Genomic DNA, 20,837 nt, shown 5'->3' on the forward strand with positions numbered 1-20,837 from the left:
CAGAGTGTGAGATGTGGCTGTAGGTTCATATTTCAGACTGTCTTTGTCTCAGAGTGTGAGCTGTGGCTGTAGGTTCATATTTCAGACTGTCTTTGTCTCATTAGAGTGTGAGATGTGGCTGTAGATTCATATTTCAGACTGTCTTTGTCTCAGAGTGTGAGATGTGGTTGTAGGTTCATATTTCAGACTGTCTTTGTCTCATTAGAGTGTGAGATGTGGCTGTAGATTCATATTTCAGACTGTCTTTGTCTCATTAGAGTGTGAGATGTGGCTGTAGGTTCATATTTCAGACTGTCTTTGTCTCATTAGAGTGTGAGATGTGGCTGTAGGTCCATATTTCAGACTGTCTTTGTCTCAGAGTGTGAGATGTGGCTGTAGGTCCATATTTCAGACTGTCTTTGTCTCATTAGAGTGTGAGATGTGGCTGTAGGTCCATATTTCAGACTGTCTTTGTCTCAGAGTGTGAGATGTGGCTGTAGGTCCATATTTCAGACTGTCTTTGTCTCATTAGAGTGTGAGATGTGGCTGTAGGTCCATATTTCAGACTGTCTTTGTCTCATTAGAGTGTGAGATGTGGCTGTAGGTCCATATTTCAGACTGTCTTTGTCTCATTAGAGTGTGAGATGTGGCTGTAGGTCCATATTTCAGACTGTCTTTGTCTCAGAGTGTGAGATGTGGCTGTAGGTCCATATTTCAGACTGTCTTTGTCTCATTAGAGTGTGAGATGTGGCTGTAGATTCATATTTCAGACTGTCTTTGTCTCATTAGAGTGTGAGATGTGGCTGTAGGTCCATATTTCAGACTGTCTTTGTCTCAGAGTGTGAGATGTGGCTGTAGATTCATATTTCAGACTGTCTTTGTCTCATTAGAGTGTGAGATGTGGCTGTAGGTTCATATTTCAGACTGTCTTTGTCTCATTAGAGTGTGAGATGTGGCTGTAGGTCCATATTTCAGACTGTCTTTGTCTCAGAGTGTGAGATGTGGCTGTAGGTTCATATTTCAGACTGTCTTTGTCTCATTAGAGTGTGAGATGTGGCTGTAGGTTCATATTTCAGACTGTCTTTGTCTCCATTAGAGTGTGAGATGTGGCTGTAGGTCCATATTTCAGACTGTCTTTGTCTCATTAGAGTGTGAGATGTGGCTGTAGGTCCATATTTCAGCATAAACCTGCATTTGCAACACTTACTCCACTGTTATAAGGTTTCAACTTACAAGGCCATCCCAAAATACGCTTTTTGACATAGGCTCTGCATCTAAACCACTTCCTGCCCCATGATTGAATGATTGACTGACTGATCCCTATCTGTCTGTTTCAGGGGAACAACTTCCGTCGTGAGTACATCGCCACCCAAGGCCCTCTCCCCGGAACCAAGGACGACTTCTGGAGGATGGTGTGGGAGCACAACGTATACAACGTCGTCATGGTGACGCAGTGTGTCGAGAAGGGACGGGTGAGTCGGAGATTGGGGGGGGGGGGGGGGGGGGGGGCATGACAGATGTGTTTCCATAGTGACTCAGAGAAATACATAGTTCCTATAGAACCCTGATAATGGTCAGTAATCTAAATCATTGAGTACTTGACATATGTCTTGACTGGATTGACTGAACACGTCCTCATTCACATCGACGGGGCTGAAGTGGAGCTGGTCGAGAGTTTCAGTTCCTTGGTGTCCACGTCACCAACAAACTATCATCGTTCAAACACACCAAGAAAGTCGTGAAGAGGGCAGGACAACGCCTCTTCCCCCTCAGGAGACTGAAAATATTTGGCATGGGTTCCCAGACCCTCAAAAAGTAATACAGCTGCACCATCGAGAGCATCCTCACCGGTTGCATCACCGCCTGGTATGGCAACTGCTCGGCATCCGACCGTAAGACCCTACAGAGGGTAGTGAGTACGGCCCAGTACATCACTGGGGCCAAGCTTCCTGCCATCCAGGACCTCTACACCAGGCGGTGTCAGACAAAGCCCCCAAAAAATTGTCAAATACTCCAGTCACCCAAGTCATAGACCGTTCTCTCTGCTACCGCACGGCAAGCGGTACCAGAGCGCCAAGTCTAGGTCCAAAAGGCTCCTTAACAGCTTCCACCCCCAAGCCATAAGACTGCTGAACAATTCATCAAATGGCCACACAGACTATTTGTATTGACCCCCCCCCCCCCCCCCCCCCCCCCCCTTGATTTGATTAGACATAAAAAGTCTGATATTATTGGAATTTACTTTGAGTGGGACATTTTGGATGGATAGAGGGATGAATGAATGGGGATAGATGGATGGACGAACGAACGAACGGAAAAACAAACAAATGAATAAATGAACGAACTATTCGATAAATAACTCAATCCCTTAATCAACCAGTCAGTCAGTCAACAAATCAAGAGATGTAATGGTCTAACCGTGGTTATTGTTGTCCCCGTCCAGGTGAAGTGTGACCACTACTGGCCGGCTGACCGGGAGCCTCTGTACTATGGAGACCTGGTGGTTCAAATGCTGTCTGAGTCTGTCCTGGCTGAATGGACAATCAGGGAGTTCAAGATCAGCTCTGTGAGTAACATTCACTTCAGTAACAATCACCTCAGAAACAATCACCTCAGAAACAATCACTTCAGTAACAATCACCTCAGAAACAATCACTTCAGTAACAATCACCTCAGAAACAATCACCTCAGTAACAATCACCTCAGTAACAATCACCTCAGTAACAATCACCTCAGAAACATTCACCTCAGAAACAATCACCTCAGTAACAATCACCTCAGTAACAATCACCTCAGTAACAATCACCTCAGAAACATTCACCTCAGAAACATTCACCTCAGTAACAATCACCTCAGTAACAATCACCTCAGTAACAATCACCTCAGAAACAATCACCTCAGTAACAATCACCTCAGAAACATTCACCTCAGTAACAATCACCTCAGTAACAATCACCTCAGTAACAATCACCTCAGTAACAATCACCTCAGTAACAATCACCTCAGTAACAATCACCTCAGTAACAATCACCTCAGAAACAATCACCTCAGTAACAATCACCTCAGTAACAATCACCTCAGTAACAATCACCTCAGTAACAATCACCTCAGTAACAATCACCTCAGAAACAATCACCTCAGTAACAATCACCTCAGTAACAATCACCTCAGTAACAATCACCTCAGAAACAATCACCTCAGAAACAATCACCTCAGAAACAATCACCTCAGTAACAATCACCTCAGTAACAATCACCTCAGTAACAATCACCTCAGTAACAATCACCTCAGTAACAATCACCTCAGTAACAATCACCTCAGTAACAATCACCTCAGAAACATTCACCTCAGTAACATTCACCTCAGATAATATGGCAGCTTCTCTGTTACTGTCACTCTATTGAAAGCTGTAGCCCAACTGAAGAGCTTTCAGTTCACTAGGACGACCTGTTTTTATTTACACCATCAGTACCAAGACAGATCAAACTGTTCAATCCTCTAATCGCTTAGATCCTGATCTACAAAGTACATTCTAGACCTGGTGTGGAGGTCCGACTTTATTTTTTTTAAATGTATTTATTTATATTTTATTTAACCTTTTATTTAACCAGGTAAGTCAGTTAAGAACAAATTCTTATTTACAATGACGGTCTACCCCGGCCAAACCCGGGACGACGCTGGGCCAATTGTGCGCCGCCCTATGGGACTCCCAATCACGGCCGGATGTGATTCAGCCTAGATTCAAACCAGGGACTGTAGTGTCACCTCTTGCACTGAGATACAGTACCTTAGACCGCTGCGCCACTCGGGAGCCCCCAAGAGGGAAATACCCTGCATTCCTGTCCTGAATATCCCTCATCTGTGTCTCTTCAGGAGGGTCGTCCCAGCTTCCCTCGGGTGGTGAGACACTTCCACTACACGGTGTGGCCAGACCACGGGGTCCCTGAGACCACCCAGTCCCTCATCGAGTTCGTACGGACCGTCAGGGACTACATCGACAGAGCCCCCAGCACTGGAGCCACCGTTGTTCACTGCAGGTAGGTGTAAGGGCCACATCGGTGTGTGTGGAAGGGGAGATTGTGTGTGTGTGTGTGTGTGTGTGTGTGTGTGTGTGTGTGTGTGTGTGTGTGTGTGTGTGTGTGTGTGTGTGTGTGTGTGTGTGTGTGTGTGTGTGTGTGTGTGTGTGTGTGTGTGTGTGTTCAAACTCAGGAAACGATGCCAGTGTAGATGTAAACTTAGCGGAGTCAGAGGGTTCGTCTCCCACCAGAAAAAGTTTCCCCCTTGGCAGACATGAGTCAAAGAAAATTCAAGCAACGTGACTGAGAAAATGTAGTGAGGCCGATGAATAATTGATCAGCTCCATACATTAGACTAGTCCCCTCGCAGGGTTGGGGAGTAACAGATTACATGTAAGGGATTACAAAAAAACAGTAACTGTAATCCGTTACCAGCTAAATTATTGTAATCAGATACTTTTGAAAAACTCGATGATTACTTCGAGGATTACTTTTAAATTTAAAAAAGATGTTTGCGAGAAGAAAAAAAAATCTTTGACACTTCTCTGTTTTCTCAATGACATTCAAATCAGCATTGAAAAAAGGTGCAAGTTTACATTTGTTCCCCCTGAGCAAGTCTGACCACAAGTCAGAGACCACTATGATGACACACCAAATATGTTTGATGGATTGTGGGAAAAGAGCAGGAATAGGCTTTTGTAGGCTACAGTCCAAGTTGTCTTCCAATGGTGCGACTGCTGTCGGCATCCAAAGACTTTCCAACTTGAATAAACGCTTGGAGGTCAGGATGACAGCAGTGGTGTGGTCTACGGCGATACAGATATCACTTATTATTGATATCTACACAGAGTATTGATGTGAATCACACTGCTGCTCTCACATTTAGCTATTTGCGCAACACAGATTGTGGTTGTTGTGGATGTCTGTTCACAAATCTAAATGTGTATTTGAACCTAATAATAGTTGAATTCAAGAAGTTTAAGATGTCTATCATTCATTGTTTTTGAAACCAGTGGACAGCCAGTTTAAAATGTGCTCTGGAAACAGCTGCATAGTGCGGATCCCAGCCTATCAAATAAATGTGTGGATTATATTGCTCAATCTAATTCATGCTGATAAAAAATAATAATCCATAGACGTAATGGACACCTGCTCAAACTCACACACTTTGGATAGACTTAAAGGGGCAATATGTAGTTGCTACATCCATTTTTTGTATTTATAAATGTATATATAAATATACCCATTGATTCTTGAAGAATATAACTTATAAATGCTTCTTGAGTTTAGTTGAACTGTCATACCCCATCAGAACCCAAATATAAGCTTGTTTTTCTCCAATGTTTGTAAACAACATGAATGTAAACAAACACTGTATAGCCTCATAACATGGTTAAAACAATAATGTTGATATCATGGATGGTCAGTCCTTGCATCCATAGCTCTGTCTATTAATCTGAGAGTGGTTACATTTCTCCAGGCCCCTCCCTCAGCTTTTTACCAAAGCAGAGGCGGGGTGTCCGTTTTGTTATTGTTTCATCGGTGGATTTGCCCTTTAAACAGCTGCATATTATCAATATATCAAAGTGTCACCAACTTAAAGGTCAACAACAGGCCTGTAGCAAATGCAGCATATGACATTCATTAATCACATGTAAATGGCACTTTTCAGTAGTGCTCAAAGCATGCCAATTCATGAGCGCAGCTTTTATTTTTCAAATCAATGAGCCTAATCAGTCCTCCATGAAAAATCATCAACGACAGAGTAGGGCTGGCTAATAAGTCCTTAGTTTTGATCGATAAGCAGGGTGTTTGACACTTCCTCTGTCCTTAGTTACTTTTCACAATGAGGGAATGTTTGGCCTCAGGTTAAACAACTAGGCTGATCTATACTTCCATATTTCCAAGTCCTTTTCCTGAAGACCAAGAGGTATAACATTTATTGGAATGACTGGAATTCTGATAGACTTTGGTTTTTAATGTATGAACCTGGCTGATGGTGAACTGGACCACCCTCAGCTCTATATAGACAGAAATGAGATGAACCTGGCTGATGGTGTCTGGACTACCCTCAGCTCTATATAGACAGAAATGAGATGAACCTGGCTGATGGTGATCTACACTCCTTCAGGATCAGATCAACAGGAATGTAAAGTTCACAGATAAGCCACAACACACTTTCCAGGAAGGAGAAGTAAGTAAGGGTTGATAAGCCACAACACACTTTACAGGAAGGAGAAGTAAATAAGGGTCGATAAGCCACAACACACTTTACAGGAAGGAGAAGTAAGTAAGGGTCGATAAGCCACAACACGCTTTACAGGAAGGAGAAGTAAATGAGGGTCGTTAAGCCACAACACACTTTACAGGAAGGAGAAGTAAGTAAGGGTCGTTAAGCCACAACACACTTTACAGGAAGGAGAAGTAAGTAAGGGTCGTTAAGCCACAACACACTTTACAGGAAGGAGAAGTAAATAAGGGTCGATAAGCCACAACACACTTTACAGGAAGGAGAAGTAAGTAAGGGTCGTTAAGCCACAACACACTTTACAGGAAGGAGAAGTAAGTAAGGGTCGATAAGCCACAACACACTTTACAGGAAGGAGAAGTAAATAAGGGTCAATAAGCCAAAACACACTTTACAGGAAGGAGAAGTAAATAAGGGTCGATAAGCCACAACACACTTTACAGGAAGGAGAAGTAAGTAAGGGTCGATAAGCCACAACACACTTTACAGGAAGGAGAAGTAAGTAAGGGTCGATAAGCCACAACACACTTTACAGGAAGGAGAAGTAAGTAAGGGTCGTTAAGCCACAACACACTTTACAGGAAGGAGAAGTAAGTAAGGGTCGTTAAGCCACAACACACTTTACAGGAAGGAGAAGTAAGTAAGGGTCGTTAAGCCACAACACACTTTACAGGAAGGAGAAGTAAATAAGGGTCGATAAGCCACAACACACTTTACAGGAAGGAGAAGTAAATAAGGGTCGATAAGCCACAACACACTTTACAGGAAGGAGAAGTAAATAAGGGTCAATAAGCCACAACACACTTTACAGGAAGGAGAAGTAAATAAGGGTCGATAAGCCACAACACACTTTACAGGAAGGAGAAGTAAATAAGGGTCGTTAAGCCACAACACACTTTACAGGAAGGAGAAGTAAATAAGGGTCAATAAGCCACAACACACTTTACAGGAAGGAGAAGTAAGTAAGGGTCGATAAGCCACAACACACTTTACAGGAAGGAGAAGTAAATAAGGGTCGTTAAGCCACAACACACTTTACAGGAAGGAGAAGTAAGTAAGGGTAGTTTTTCTGCCAGAGGACAGTCCATTACTCGGCAGTGACTCTTTCTCCCGACGCGGGTATCGCTCTCAGCTACAGGAGTCTGCCATTCCATCACTGTTGGTGACGTCTAGAGCCTCGACCAGTGAACTCCTGACCCTGACCAGCTCCCGCTTATGTACCAGATGTTAGTTGTGCCGTCAAAGTGGAGAGAGAACTCTGTTAGTACTGGTGTACTGTGTTTCAGTGAAGCACGTGGTGAACTGTGTTTCAGTGAAGCACGTGGTGTACTGTGTTTCAGTGAAGCACGTGGTGAACTGTGTTTCAGTGAAGCACATCATCCAGCTGGACGGATATTATGTGCAGCGTCCTGGATGATGGATTGTGATTGATCGTCATCATTTATCATTACTGTGTGTGCGTGTGTGTGCGTGTGCGTGTGCGTGTGTGTGTGTGTGTGTGTCAAAGGAGAAATCCTTCAATCAGGATGGTAGCTGTGGAGGCACACCAATTCAATTAAATACCCATATCAAATGATTTTAATATGATTTACCACAAGTGTATAAATACATGGATCTCAATGGTAAATGTTGTGTAAATTACATCAATCACTCTTCTCTCTCTCTCTCTCTTCCCCTTTTCTCTTGCTTTCTCTCTCTCTCTCCGTCCCTATCTCCCTCAGTGCTGGAGTGGGTCGTACAGGGACGTTCATGGTTCTGGACCGGGTCCTTCAACAGCTGGACAGCATAGGAACAGTGGATGTCTACGGCTGTGTGTTTGACCTCCGCCTGCACCGCTCTCACATGGTGCAAACAGAGGTAACGATAGCACAGAATAAAAGTCGCAATTCATTCAACAGAACTGTTTCCATGAGTTGGTACATTTCGGTGAGTATAATGAACGTCAATTTTAGCCAGTGATGCCCAGTGGTAATATATAGCCAGTGATAATATATAGCCAGTGATGCCCAGTGATAATACATAGCCAGTGATAATATATAGCCAGTGATGCCCAGTGATAATATATAGCCAGTGATAATATATAGCCAGTGATGCCCAGTGATAATATATAGCCAGTGATAATATATTACCAGTGATAATATATAGCCAGTGATAATATATAGCCAGTGATAATATATAGCCAGTGATGCCCAGTGATAATATATAGCCAGTGATAATATATAGTCAGTGATAATATATTACCAGTGATAATATATAGCCAGTGATAATACATAGCCAGTGATGCCCAGTGATAATACATAGCCAGTGATAATACATAGCCAGTGATAATACATAGCCAGTGATGCCCAGTGATAATATATAGCCAGTGATAATATATAGCCAGTGATGCCCAGTGATAATATATAGCCAGTGATAATATATAGCCAGTGATGCCCAGTGATAATATATAGCCAGTGATAATATATAGCCAGTGATAATATATTACCAGTGATAATATATAGCCAGTGATAATATATTACCAGTGATAATATATAGCCAGTGGTAATATATAGCCAGTGGTAATATATAGCCAGTGATAATATATAGCCAGTGATGCCCAGTGATAATATATAGCCAGTGATAATATATTACCAGTGATAATATATAGCCAGTGATAATATATAGCCAGTGGTAATATATAGCCAGTGGTAATATATAGCCAGTGGTAATATATAGCCAGTGATGCCCAGTGATAATATATAGCCAGTGATAATATATAGCCAGTGACGCCCAGTGATAATACACTGCTCAAAAAAATAAAGGGAACACTAAAATAACACATCCTAGATCTGAATGAATGAACTATTCTTATTAAATACTTTTTTCTTTACATAATTGAATGTGCTGACAACAAAATCACACAAAAATTATCAATGGAAATCAAATTTATCAACCCATGGAGGTCTGGATTTGGAGTCACACTCAAAATTAAAGTGGAAAACCACACTACAGGCTGATCCAACTTTGATGTAATGTCCTTAAAACTAGTCAAAATGAGGCTCAGTAGTGTGTGTGGCCTCCACGTGCCTGTACGACCTCCCTACAACGCCTGGGCATGCTCCTGATGAGGTGGCGGATGGTCTCCTGAGGGATCTCCTCCCAGACCTGGACTAAAGCATCCGCCAACTCCTGGACAGTCTGTGGTGCAACATGGCGTCCGTGGATGGAGCGAGACATGATGTCCCAGATGTGCTCAATTGGATTCAGGTCTGGGGAATGGGCGGGCCAGTCCATAGCATCAATGCCTTCCTCTTGCAGGAACTGCTGACACACTCCAGCCACATGAGGTCTAGCATTGTCTTGCATTAGGAGGAACCCAGGGCCAACCGCACCAGCATATGGTCTCACAAGGGGTCTGAGGATCTCATCTCGGTACCTAATGGCAGTCAGGCTACCTCTGGCGAGCCCATGGAGGGCTGTGTGGCCCCCCAAAGAAATGCCACCCCACACCATGACTGACCCACCGCCAAACCGGTCATGCTGGAGGATGTTGCAGGCAGCAGAACGTTCTCCACGGCGTCTCCAGACTGTCACGTCTGTCACATGTGCTCAGTGTGAACCTGCTTTCATCTGTGAAGAGCACAGGGCGCCAGTGGCGAATTTGCCAATCTTGGTGTTCTCTGGCAAATGCCAAACGTCCTGCACGGTGTTGGGCTGTAAGCACAACCCCCACCTGTGGACGTCGGGCCCTCATACCACCCTCATGGAGTCTGTTTCTGACCATTTGAGCAGACACATGCACATTTCTGGCCTGCTGGAGGTCATTTTGCAGGGCTCTGGCAGTGCACCTCCTGCTCCTTCTTGCACAAAGGCGGAGGTAGCGGTCCTGCTGCTGGGTTGTTGCCCTCTTACGGCCTCCTCCACGTCTCCTGATGTACTGGCCTGTCTCCTGGTAGTGCCTCCATGCTCTGGACACTACGCTGACAGACATAGCAAACCTTCTTGCCACAGCTCGCATTGATGTGCCATCCTGGATGAGCTGCACTACCTGAGCCACGTGTGTGGGTTGTAGACTCCGTCTCATGCTACCACTAGAGTGAAAGCACCGCCAGCATTCAAAAGTGACCAAAACATCAGCCAGGAAGCATGGGAACTGAGAAGTGGTCTGTGGTCACCACCTACAGAACCACTCCTTTATTGGGGGTGTCTTGCTAATTGCCTATAATTTCCACCTTTTGTCTATTCCATTTGCACAACAGCATGTGAAATTTATTGTCAATCAGTGTTGCTTCCTAAGTGGACAGTTTGATTTCACAGAAGTGTGATTGACTTGGAGTTACATTGTGTTGTTTAAGTGTTCCCTTTATTTTTTTGAGCAGTGTATATAGCCAGTGAATGCCAGTGATAATATATAGCCAGTGATAATATATAGCCAGTGATAATATATTACCAGTGATGCCCAGTGATAATATATAGCCAGTGATGCCCAGTGGTAATATATAGCCAGTGATGCCCAGTGGTAATATATAGCCAGTGATAATATATTACCAGTGATAATATATAGCCAGTGATAATATATTACCAGTGATAATATTTTAGCCAGTGGTAATATATAGCCAGTGATGCCCAGTGATAATATATAGCCAGTGATAATATATAGCCAGTGATAATATATTACCAGTGATAATATATAGCCAGTGATGCCCAGTGATAATATATAGCCAGTGATAATATATAGCCAGTGATGCCCAGTGATAATATTTAGCCAGTGATAATATATAGCCAGTGATAATATATTACCAGTGATAATATATAGCCAGTGATAATATATAGCCAGTGGTAATATATAGCCAGTGGTAATATATAGCCAGTGGTAATATATAGCCAGTGATGCCCAGTGATAATATATAGCCAGTGATAATATATAGCCAGTGGTAATATATAGCCAGTGATGCCCAGTGATAATATATAGCCAGTGATAATATATAGCCAGTGACGCCCAGTGATAATACACTGCTCAAAAAAATAAAGGGAACACTAAAATAACACATCCTAGATCTGAATGAATGAACTATTCTTATTAAATACTTTTTTCTTTACATAATTGAATGTGCTGACAACAAAATCACACAAAAATTATCAATGGAAATCAAATTTATCAACCCATGGAGGTCTGGATTTGGAGTCACACTCAAAATTAAAGTGGAAAGCCACACTACAGGCTAATCCAACTTTGATGTAATGTCCTTAAAACTAGTCAAAATGAGGCTCAGTAGTGTGTGTGGCCTCCACGTGCCTGTATGACCTCCCTACAACGCCTGGGCATGCTCCTGATGAGGTGGCGGATGGTCTCCTGAGGGATCTCCTCCCAGACCTGGACTAAAGCATCCGCCAACTCCTGGACAGTCTGTGGTGCAACATGGCGTTCGTGGATGGAGCGAGACATGATGTCCCAGATGTGCTCAATTGGATTCAGGTCTGGGGAATGGGCGGGCCAGTCCATAGCATCAATGCCTTCCTCTTGCAGGAACTGCTGACACACTCCAGCCACATGAGGTCTAGCATTGTCTTGCATTAGGAGGAACCCAGGGCCAACCGCACCAGCATATGGTCTCACAAGGGGTCTGAGGATCTCATCTCGGTACCTAATGGCAGTCAGGCTACCTCTGGCGAGCCCATGGAGGGCTGTGTGGCCCCCCAAAGAAATGCCACCCCACACCATGACTGACCCACCGCCAAACCGGTCATGCTGGAGGATGTTGCAGGCAGCAGAACGTTCTCCACGGCGTCTCCAGACTGTCACGTCTGTCACATGTGCTCAGTGTGAACCTGCTTTCATCTGTGAAGAGCACAGGGCGCCAGTGGCGAATTTGCCAATCTTGGTGTTCTCTGGCAAATGCCAAACGTCCTGCACGGTGTTGGGCTGTAAGCACAACCCCCACCTGTGGACGTCGGGCCCTCATACCACCCTCATGGAGTCTGTTTCTGACCGTTTGAGCAGACACATGCACATTTGTGGCCTGCTGGAGGTCATTTTGCAGGGCTCTGGCAGTGCTCCTCCTGCTCCTTCTTGCACAAAGGCGGAGGTAGCGGTCCTGCTGCTGGGTTGTTGCCCTCTTACGGCCTCCTCCACGTCTCCTGATGTACTGGCCTGTCTCCTGGTAGTGCCTCCATGCTCTGGACACTACGCTGACAGACATAGCAAACCTTCTTGCCACAGCTCGCATTGATGTGCCATCCTGGATGAGCTGCACTACCTGAGCCACGTGTGTGGGTTGTAGACTCCGTCTCATGCTACCACTAGAGTGAAAGCACCGCCAGCATTCAAAAGTGACCAAAACATCAGCCAGGAAGCATAGGAACTGAGAAGTGGTCTGTGGTCACCACCTACAGAACCACTCCTTTATTGGGGGTGTCTTGCTAATTGCCTATAATTTCCACCTTTTGTCTATTCCATTTGCACAACAGCATGTGAAATGTATTGTCAATCAGTGTTGCTTCCTAAGTGGACAGTTTGATTTCACAGAAGTGTGATTGACTTGGAGTTACATTGTGTTGTTTAAGTGTTCCCTTTATTTTTTTGAGCAGTGTATATAGCCGGTGAATGCTGTCTTCCCCACAGCAGATGAACAGTAGTATTGATGTGAATGCTGTCCTCCCCACAGCAGATGAACAGTAGTGTTGATGATATGGATGTGAATGGTGTCCTCCCCACAGCAGATGAACAGTAGTATTGATGTGAATGCTGTCCTCCCCACAGCAGATGAACAGTAGTGTTGATGATATGGATGTGAATGCTGTCCTCCCCACAGCAGATGAACAGTAGTATTGATGTGAATGCTGTCCTCCCCACAGCAGATGAACAGTAGTATTGATGTGAATGCTGTCCTCCCCACAGCAGATGAACAGTAGTATTGATGTGAATGCTGTCCTCCCCACAGCAGATGAACAGTAGTATGGATGTAAATGCTGTCCTCCCCACAGCAGATGAACAGTAGTGTTGATGATATGGATGTGAATGCTGTCCTCATCACAGCAGATGAACAGTAGTATTGATGTAAATGCTGTCCTCCCCACAGCAGATGAACAGTAGTATTGATGATATTGATGTGAATGCTGTCCTCCCCACAGCAGATGAACAGTAGTATTGATGATATTGATGTGAATGCTGTCCTCATCACAGCAGATGAACAGTAGTATTGATGTGAATGCTGTCCTCCCCACAGCAGATGAACAGTAGTATTGATGATATTGATGTGAATGCTGTCCTCCCCACAGCAGATGAACAGTAGTGTTGATGATATTGATGTAAATGCTGTCCTCCCCACAGCAGATAAACAGTAGTGTTGATGATATTGATGTAAATGCTGTCCACCCCACAGTACCAGTACTCCTTCCTCCACCAGTGTGTTCGAGATGTCCTGAGAGCCAGGAAGCTCCGTAGTGAGCAGGAGAACCCTCTCTACCCCATCTATGAGAACTTCAACCCAGACTACTACCGTGGTAAGACTATACCACTATACCAAGACTCTATATCCAGACTACTACCATGGTAAGACTATACCACCATACCAAGACTATATATACAGACTACTACCATGGTAAGACTATACCAAGACTATATATCCAGACTACTACCATGGTAAGACTATACCACTATACCAAGACTATATATCCAGACTACTACCATGGTAAGACTATACCAAGATTATATATCCAGACTACTACCATGGTAAGACTATACCACCATACCAAGACTATATATACAGACTACTACCATGGTAAGACTATACCAAGATTATATATCCAGACTACTATCATGGTAAGACTATACCACCATACCAAGACTCTATATCCAGACTACTACCATGGTAAGACTATACCAAGACTATATATCCAGACTACTACCATGGTAAGACTATACCAAGACTATATATCCAGACTACTACCATGGTAAGACTATACCAAGACTCTATATCCAGACTACTACCATGGTAAGACTATACCAAGACTCTATATCCAGACTACTACCATGGTAAGACTATACCACCATACCTAGACTATATATCCAGACTATAGATATAGGTCTACCAATATAATTAGAATTACAAGCACGGACAGACGGCTGTAAGCCTACCAATAGAATTACCATGACTGGAACGGACAAAGCCAACATGGCAGCTGGTCCCCCCACCGGAGAACATTGACTTGATGGCAATGTCCCGTTCCAGTATGTCTAACTCTATGGCTTTAATCACAGTTCCATTTTGAGTCGCTAAAACGATAATCCCCTAAACCGTCTAAATGACTTAGTCATACGGAAGGGTACATTTAGTACACGTGTTTGACATAATATTTGACTAAATGTGCCTTTATTTTGTCTTACTCTCTTCAGATTTTGTGTACACGGGACGCTAAAGACAGTCCGGGTTCCTCTCCACACAACTGAGTGAGAATGAAAAGCAGGGAAGAATCTGTTCAGTACCACCAGACCGCCAGTCTGTCCCCACTAAAGGACTATAGACGGGGGTCCTTTATTTATGTTTGATACACTGTTGGTTCAACCTCTCAGGATGTCTATTTAAAATGGAGCAGATCGACATCTGGAAATATTGACATTACGTTCACTCATACCTGAATCTTAGGTTGCATTCAATGAGATATATGTGATTATATTGTTTTGCACCTACTTGTAAGCACTTCCAAGAAACAGTATTCTTAAACTCATGTTATTTCAATATTAGTAATGTCTGATGAAAAGACAAAAGGAACTGATATAAACGTAAATATAATGATTCTTATTCAACGTAACAGATAAAAAAAGATGAATGAAAGCTATCAGGCGAAGCAATAAATGGGATTCTATGAGGCGTAGCTACGTCACAAAGCATTATTATGACGAGGCTTGACCACCTAAAAACCTCCCCTGAAGGAACCTTCCCTGCATCCTAAGTGGCACCCTATTCTCTATGGGCCCTAATCAAAAGTGGTGCACTATATAGGGAATAGGGTGCCGTTTGGGTACAAAGCCCTTTCTGTATAATATATTCTAAATCGTAGTTGCTGGTTTGTAGTTAAAACTGTTTTAACCCGGAGCAGACAGACAGACAGCTAGCTGTCTTGAGAGTAGCTCATCACAATGCTGTCTATATCCTTGTGTAAAGTAGCAGATCGTCTGTACAGTTGGTTGTGTTGTGAATAGTCCTCTTATCTTTAAACATAGCGTCAGTTCATGTTGTGTGTGTGTGTGTACCATTGAGATTGTACAGAAGAGCCTGGAGGAGGGAACAGCATATAGTTTGTATAAGTACGCCATCTCAGCTACCTATGTTTTCTAGGGCGAAGTGAACACTCGACTGGAAAACAAACGCCATCTTGTATTCGGTTATCTCCGAAAGAGGTGGTAACCTTTTTTCCAATGTCTTTCAAACCAAGATGGAGGGAGTGTTCATGAGAGGGACTGTATGGGTTTTGTACATTACCTTCCTCAAAACATGATGTTGCATTTCTGTTCATCCTTTTGGCATAAAACTAGGCTGATGGATGTGTCTGTGAACATACGAGCGGTGATCTTTCTATGTCATGTTGAACTGAGCGGGAGATCCCTTCAACTGAATCTCAGCTGGCCGGCTTCCTGGTCTAAACAGAAGTAGGTCTTCAGAAGTAGGACGAAACTAAAAACAACTGAAGAAACTTCACACAATAAGCAATACTGGTCAAATCCTGCTGAGATCCTGGGGATAAAGTGAGAGAATTGACTAAATGTCAACATCCTGACCCTGTGAGAGGTCTGTAGTGGCCAAGACACTGACCTTTCCAGACTACAGGTTTGGGACGTGGCATTTTCTCTGTCTGAGCTTCTCTGAGCCCCAAGCCACGGGAACAAAGACTGAGCTACAGAAGAGACTGTGTTGGTTGGCATTCTTCCCATTGTTACTGAAAATATTGCAGATCTTCAGAAGCTCTCATTACGTTAGTATTTCAAAATCAATCTGTATCTACATATAAATAGTACGTTCAGATTGAATCTTCTCTCCAATGGCTCCCATTATGTTAGTGTCTCGACAAAAATCACATATTTATTTTAACTTTGTTGTTCAATTTAAACATGAAAATACTAGCTTTAAAACAGAAATACTAAGAGAATCATTTTCAGGGTTCTGACTCCTCCCAGTTGTATCAGATGGAACACATTCTGACTCCTCCCCGTAGTATCAGATGGAACACATTCTGACTCCTCCCAGTAGTATCAGATGGAACACATTCTGACTCCTCCCAGTAGTATCAGATGGAACACATTCTGACTCCTCCCAGTAGTATCAGATGGAACACATTCTGACTCCTCCCCATAGTATCAGATGGAACACATTCTGACTCCTCCCCGTAGTATCAGATGGAACACATTCTGACTCCTCCCAGTAGTATCAGATGGAACACATTCTGACTCCTCCCAGTAGTATCAGATGGAACACATTCTGACTCCTCCCAGTAGTATCAGATGGAACACATTCTGACTCCTCCCAGTAGTATCAGATGGAACACATTCTGACTCCTCCCAGTAGTATCAGATGGAACACATTCTGACTCCTCCCCATAGTATCAGATGGAACACATTCTGACTCCTCCCAGTAGTATCAGATGGAACACATTCTGACTCCTCCCAGTAGTATCAGATGGAACACATTCTGACTCCTCCCAGTAGTATCAGATGGAACACATTCTGACTCCTCCCCATAGTATCAGATGGAACACATTCTGACTCCTCCCCGTAGTATCAGATGGAACACATTCTGACTCCTCCCCGTAGTATCAGATGGAACACATTCTGACTCCTCCCAGTAGTATCAGATGGAACACATTCTGACTCCTCCCAGTAGTATCAGATGGAACACATTCTGACTCCTCCCAGTAGTATCAGATGGAACACATTCTGACTCCTCCCAGTAGTATCAGATGGAACACATTCTGACTCCTCCCCGTAGTATCAGATGGAACACATTCTGACTCCTCCCAGTAGTATCAGATGGAACACATTCTGACTCCTCCAGTAGTATCAGATGGAACACATTCTGACTCCTCCCAGTGGCAGGGATATTGAATTTCCTGTTTAGTCCTATTCCCATCTTCACAAAAAAATGCCGGCGCTCGTCATTGCTTGTGCACCAAATGACCCCACACAGCAAGTAAGGCAATGTATACAGTATTATGTAGAGTAGAGCACCAGTCTTTCAGGCTTGACCCTCTCACCCCTGTCCTCCCCTATAAGCCTAAAGGTCATATCATAAAGAGATTGTCTCCAGATAATACAGTACAGAAACATCAACTCTCTCCATCTGTTCTCCTCCCTGCTGGGAGTTGAGTGGATTTAATAGTGTGTTAAGCTCCACTGTGGATTCCTCAAAAGTCTTTCATTACAGAAATCTATATCAATCCCCCATCCCTCCTGTCAAACTAATACGCTCTTAGATCCCCAATGACCCTCTGGAACACATCTCTCTGAGTTCCACCAGAGTATGGCTCGTGCCCATACAGCAGCTAGAACTTAATGTGAAGGCGCTTAGCTACCTGATGAATGTTCTTCCAACGTTTCTGTTTTGCTGTTACATGGCTACTACGTCGCTCACCAACCAACAGTTGAGCTGCAGGGGGAAACCTTCTAACCGAGGCCTTTAGAAAGAAACACGGAGATTAGGGACAGAGGTGTTGGAGGCAAATCAGAGGAATTTACTGTCTTTAACAGAGAAGTCATGGTGTAAGCCTGCCATATTTATCATTTACAGTATGTACCATTTACAGTATGTATAATTTACAGTAGGTATAATTCCACATGACCTATGGGATGGTTGTGCATCTGGAATATGAGCATAGCTTAAACTAACTGAAAGAATGTTCCCTAGTCTAGAATGTTCCCTAGTCTAGAATGTTCCCTAGCCTAGAATGTTCCCTAGCCTAGAATGTTCCCTAGCCTAGAATGTTCCCTAGCCTAGAATGTTCCCTAGCCTACAATGTTCCCTAGCCTAGAATGTTCCCAAGCCTAGAATGTTCCCTAGCCTACAATGTTCCCTAGCCTACAATGTTCCCTAGCCTAGAATGTTCCCTAGCCTAGAATGTTCCCTAGCCTAGTATGTTTCCTAGTCTAGAATGTTCCCTAGCCTAGAATGTTCCCTAGCCTAGAATGTTCCCTAGCCTAGTATGTTCCCTAGCCGAGTATGTTCCCTAGCCGAGTATGTTTCCTAATCTAGTATGTTCTCTAGCCTAGTATGTTCCCTAGCCTAGAATGTTCGCTAGCCTAGAATGTTCCCTAGCCGAGTATGTTCCCTAGCCGAGTATGTTTCCTAATCTAGTATGTTCTCTAGCCTAGTATGTTCCCTAGCCGAGTATGTTTCCTAGCCTAGAATGTTCCCTAGCCTAGTATGTTCCCTAGCCGAGTATGTTTCCTAATCTAGTATGTTCTCTAGCCTAGTATGTTCCCTAGCCGAGTATGTTTCCTAGCCTAGAATGTTCCCTTTCATTTAAAAGTAGAGAATGATCTTGTTTCTTTTCATCTGTTTGTTTTTCATAATCATACTGCTGGCAATGGAGGAGAGAGGTGTTGATGTATGTTCCTAAATGTTTTCTAACTCTGTTTCCTGTCTCTTAATCTGTTTCCTGTCTCTTGTTAATACGATGAGGTAATCTGCCAACTCATTACGTTCAGCACATAGTTAACTATGAACCGTTCCTCCCTCTGGAGAACTAAGGTTGTATTAATTAATCACTTATGTAGGCTGATGTAGGTTGCGTCCCAAAAGGTAAGGCATCCTATTCCCTATATAGCGCACTACTATTGACCAGAGCCCATAGGGCTGCGGTTAAAAGTAGTGTACTATGTAGGGAATAGGGTGCCATTTGGAGCACACAGCCATAGAGTGATTAATCATAGGAGTAGTATCTCTCTAGAGCAGTATCTTACTCGGTGAGCATACTGACAAAATAAGGAAGCCTTTTCCAAGCCAGAGCGGACCAAAGGGCAGGAGCCTGTGAGGCAACTTAATGTACTAGTACACCCCCTGGACAGGACACTAGTCTGTCTGACTATACTGGTGTAGATTAATATACTAGTACACCCCCTGGACAGGACACTAGTCTGTCTATACTGGTGTGTCTGTCTATACTGGTGTAGATTGTATATTTGATTGCGTTAACATATTGTGACGAGCAGAGGTGTCACAACCCAACAACTGTCACGTGACCTCACCTACAGGGAAGAGATGTGCTTCTCTGTCTCATTGTGTTGCACTGGATCAATGTGAATGACTGTATACAATGTTATGTTGTGAATATGCCTGGTTTTGTAACCCATGTTTATCCATGTGTATTGTTTGGTATGATAAGCTATGTGTTATGCATGTAAGTAAAAAAGCTAAACATTGTTTTGAATATATGATTACATTAATAATGCCAAGAATATGCAACCATGTTAAATATGTTAATCATGTACAATAAAATAAGAATATAGATACATCTAGTTGACATTTTTTATGAGATATTCCACATGATGCACTATAAACATTTTGTTTGTAAAAAATGTTTTATTCCCAACTGCAATTTTACCTGCTTAGAAATGATGTACATGACGTTATTTTACTTAACATAATTTAGAGAGGATAGAGCCGGCATGCTAGGACTGAATATCCTGGTAGGACTGAATATCCTGGTATCCTGGTAGGACTGAATATCCTGGTAGGACCGAGTATCCTGGTATCCTGGTAGGACTAATTATCCTGGTAGGACTGAATATATCCTGGTAGGGCTGAATATCCTGGTAGGACTGTTTCTTGCATACCCCAACTCCCCCTGAGACTCCCACAGAGAGTTCAGGTCAGAGCCATGGTCCACCATTTACTAGTGTCCCTGGACCGGTTGGAGGGTTCTCCCACAGAGAGTTCAGGTCAGAGCCATGGTCCACCATTTACTAGTGTCCCTGGACCGGTTGGAGGGTTAAGTGCCCCCCTGCACAACGATAGACTTTTCATCTTGTTGACTCTGGAATTCGAACCGGCGACTGTTACTGCCCCAACGCTCTAACCTCTAACCTCGAGGCTACCTGACATCCTGATACAAGCTGACCCTACACAGACAGTCTAATGACGATGCATTCTACAATTTCATTATTTAATTTTTTAAAGATCCGTCTTGGTCCTCTTCCCACTCTACCACTGCGTCCCAAATAGCACCGCAGTACCTACAGTATATACAGCAATGAACTCCTTTTGACCAGAGCTCTATGGGTCCTGGTGCTTTCACTTCTACACCTCTCACGGGTCTGTCTCTCTCTCTTCCTATTCTCTCTCTCTTCTTCTCTCTCTCTCTCTTCCTATTCTCTCTCTCTCTCTCTGTGTCTCTGTCTCTCTCTTTCTATTCTCTATTTTCTCTCTCCCTCTGTCTCTCTCTCCCTAGTCTTTCTCTCTCTTTTCATATTCTCTCCTTCTCTCTCTCTCTCTCTCTCTCTCTCTCTCTCTCTCTCTCCCTAGTCTTTCTCTCTCTTTTCCTTTTCCTATTTCAATTCCACCCATCAGGATACCTGGCAGCTGTTATTTAGAGGCCTGTAGAACCGTTTGACCTCTATAATCAGG

The 20,837-nt window shown here is 43.5% G+C and overlaps 1 protein-coding gene across 1 annotated transcript in view; it reads left to right on the forward strand.

The window, feature by feature from the left end:
* The window catches only part of LOC120041301 (receptor-type tyrosine-protein phosphatase beta-like), a 102,081-nt gene extending 82,356 nt beyond the window's left edge, over positions 1-19,725 (forward strand). The window contains exons 23-28 of the mRNA XM_038986240.1: positions 1,317-1,451; positions 2,423-2,545; positions 3,853-4,016; positions 7,965-8,100; positions 13,605-13,725; positions 14,618-19,725. Of these exons, the coding sequence (XP_038842168.1) occupies positions 1,317-1,451; positions 2,423-2,545; positions 3,853-4,016; positions 7,965-8,100; positions 13,605-13,725; positions 14,618-14,640 (702 nt within the window). The 3' untranslated portion in view covers positions 14,641-19,725. The remainder of the gene's footprint in view (positions 1-1,316; positions 1,452-2,422; positions 2,546-3,852; positions 4,017-7,964; positions 8,101-13,604; positions 13,726-14,617) is intronic.
* Positions 19,726-20,837: the final 1,112 nt, after the last annotated feature.

This window comes from Salvelinus namaycush, unplaced genomic scaffold (genome assembly GCF_016432855.1).
Source record: "Salvelinus namaycush isolate Seneca unplaced genomic scaffold, SaNama_1.0 Scaffold432, whole genome shotgun sequence".
NCBI classification, from domain to species: Eukaryota; Metazoa; Chordata; class Actinopteri; order Salmoniformes; family Salmonidae; genus Salvelinus; species Salvelinus namaycush.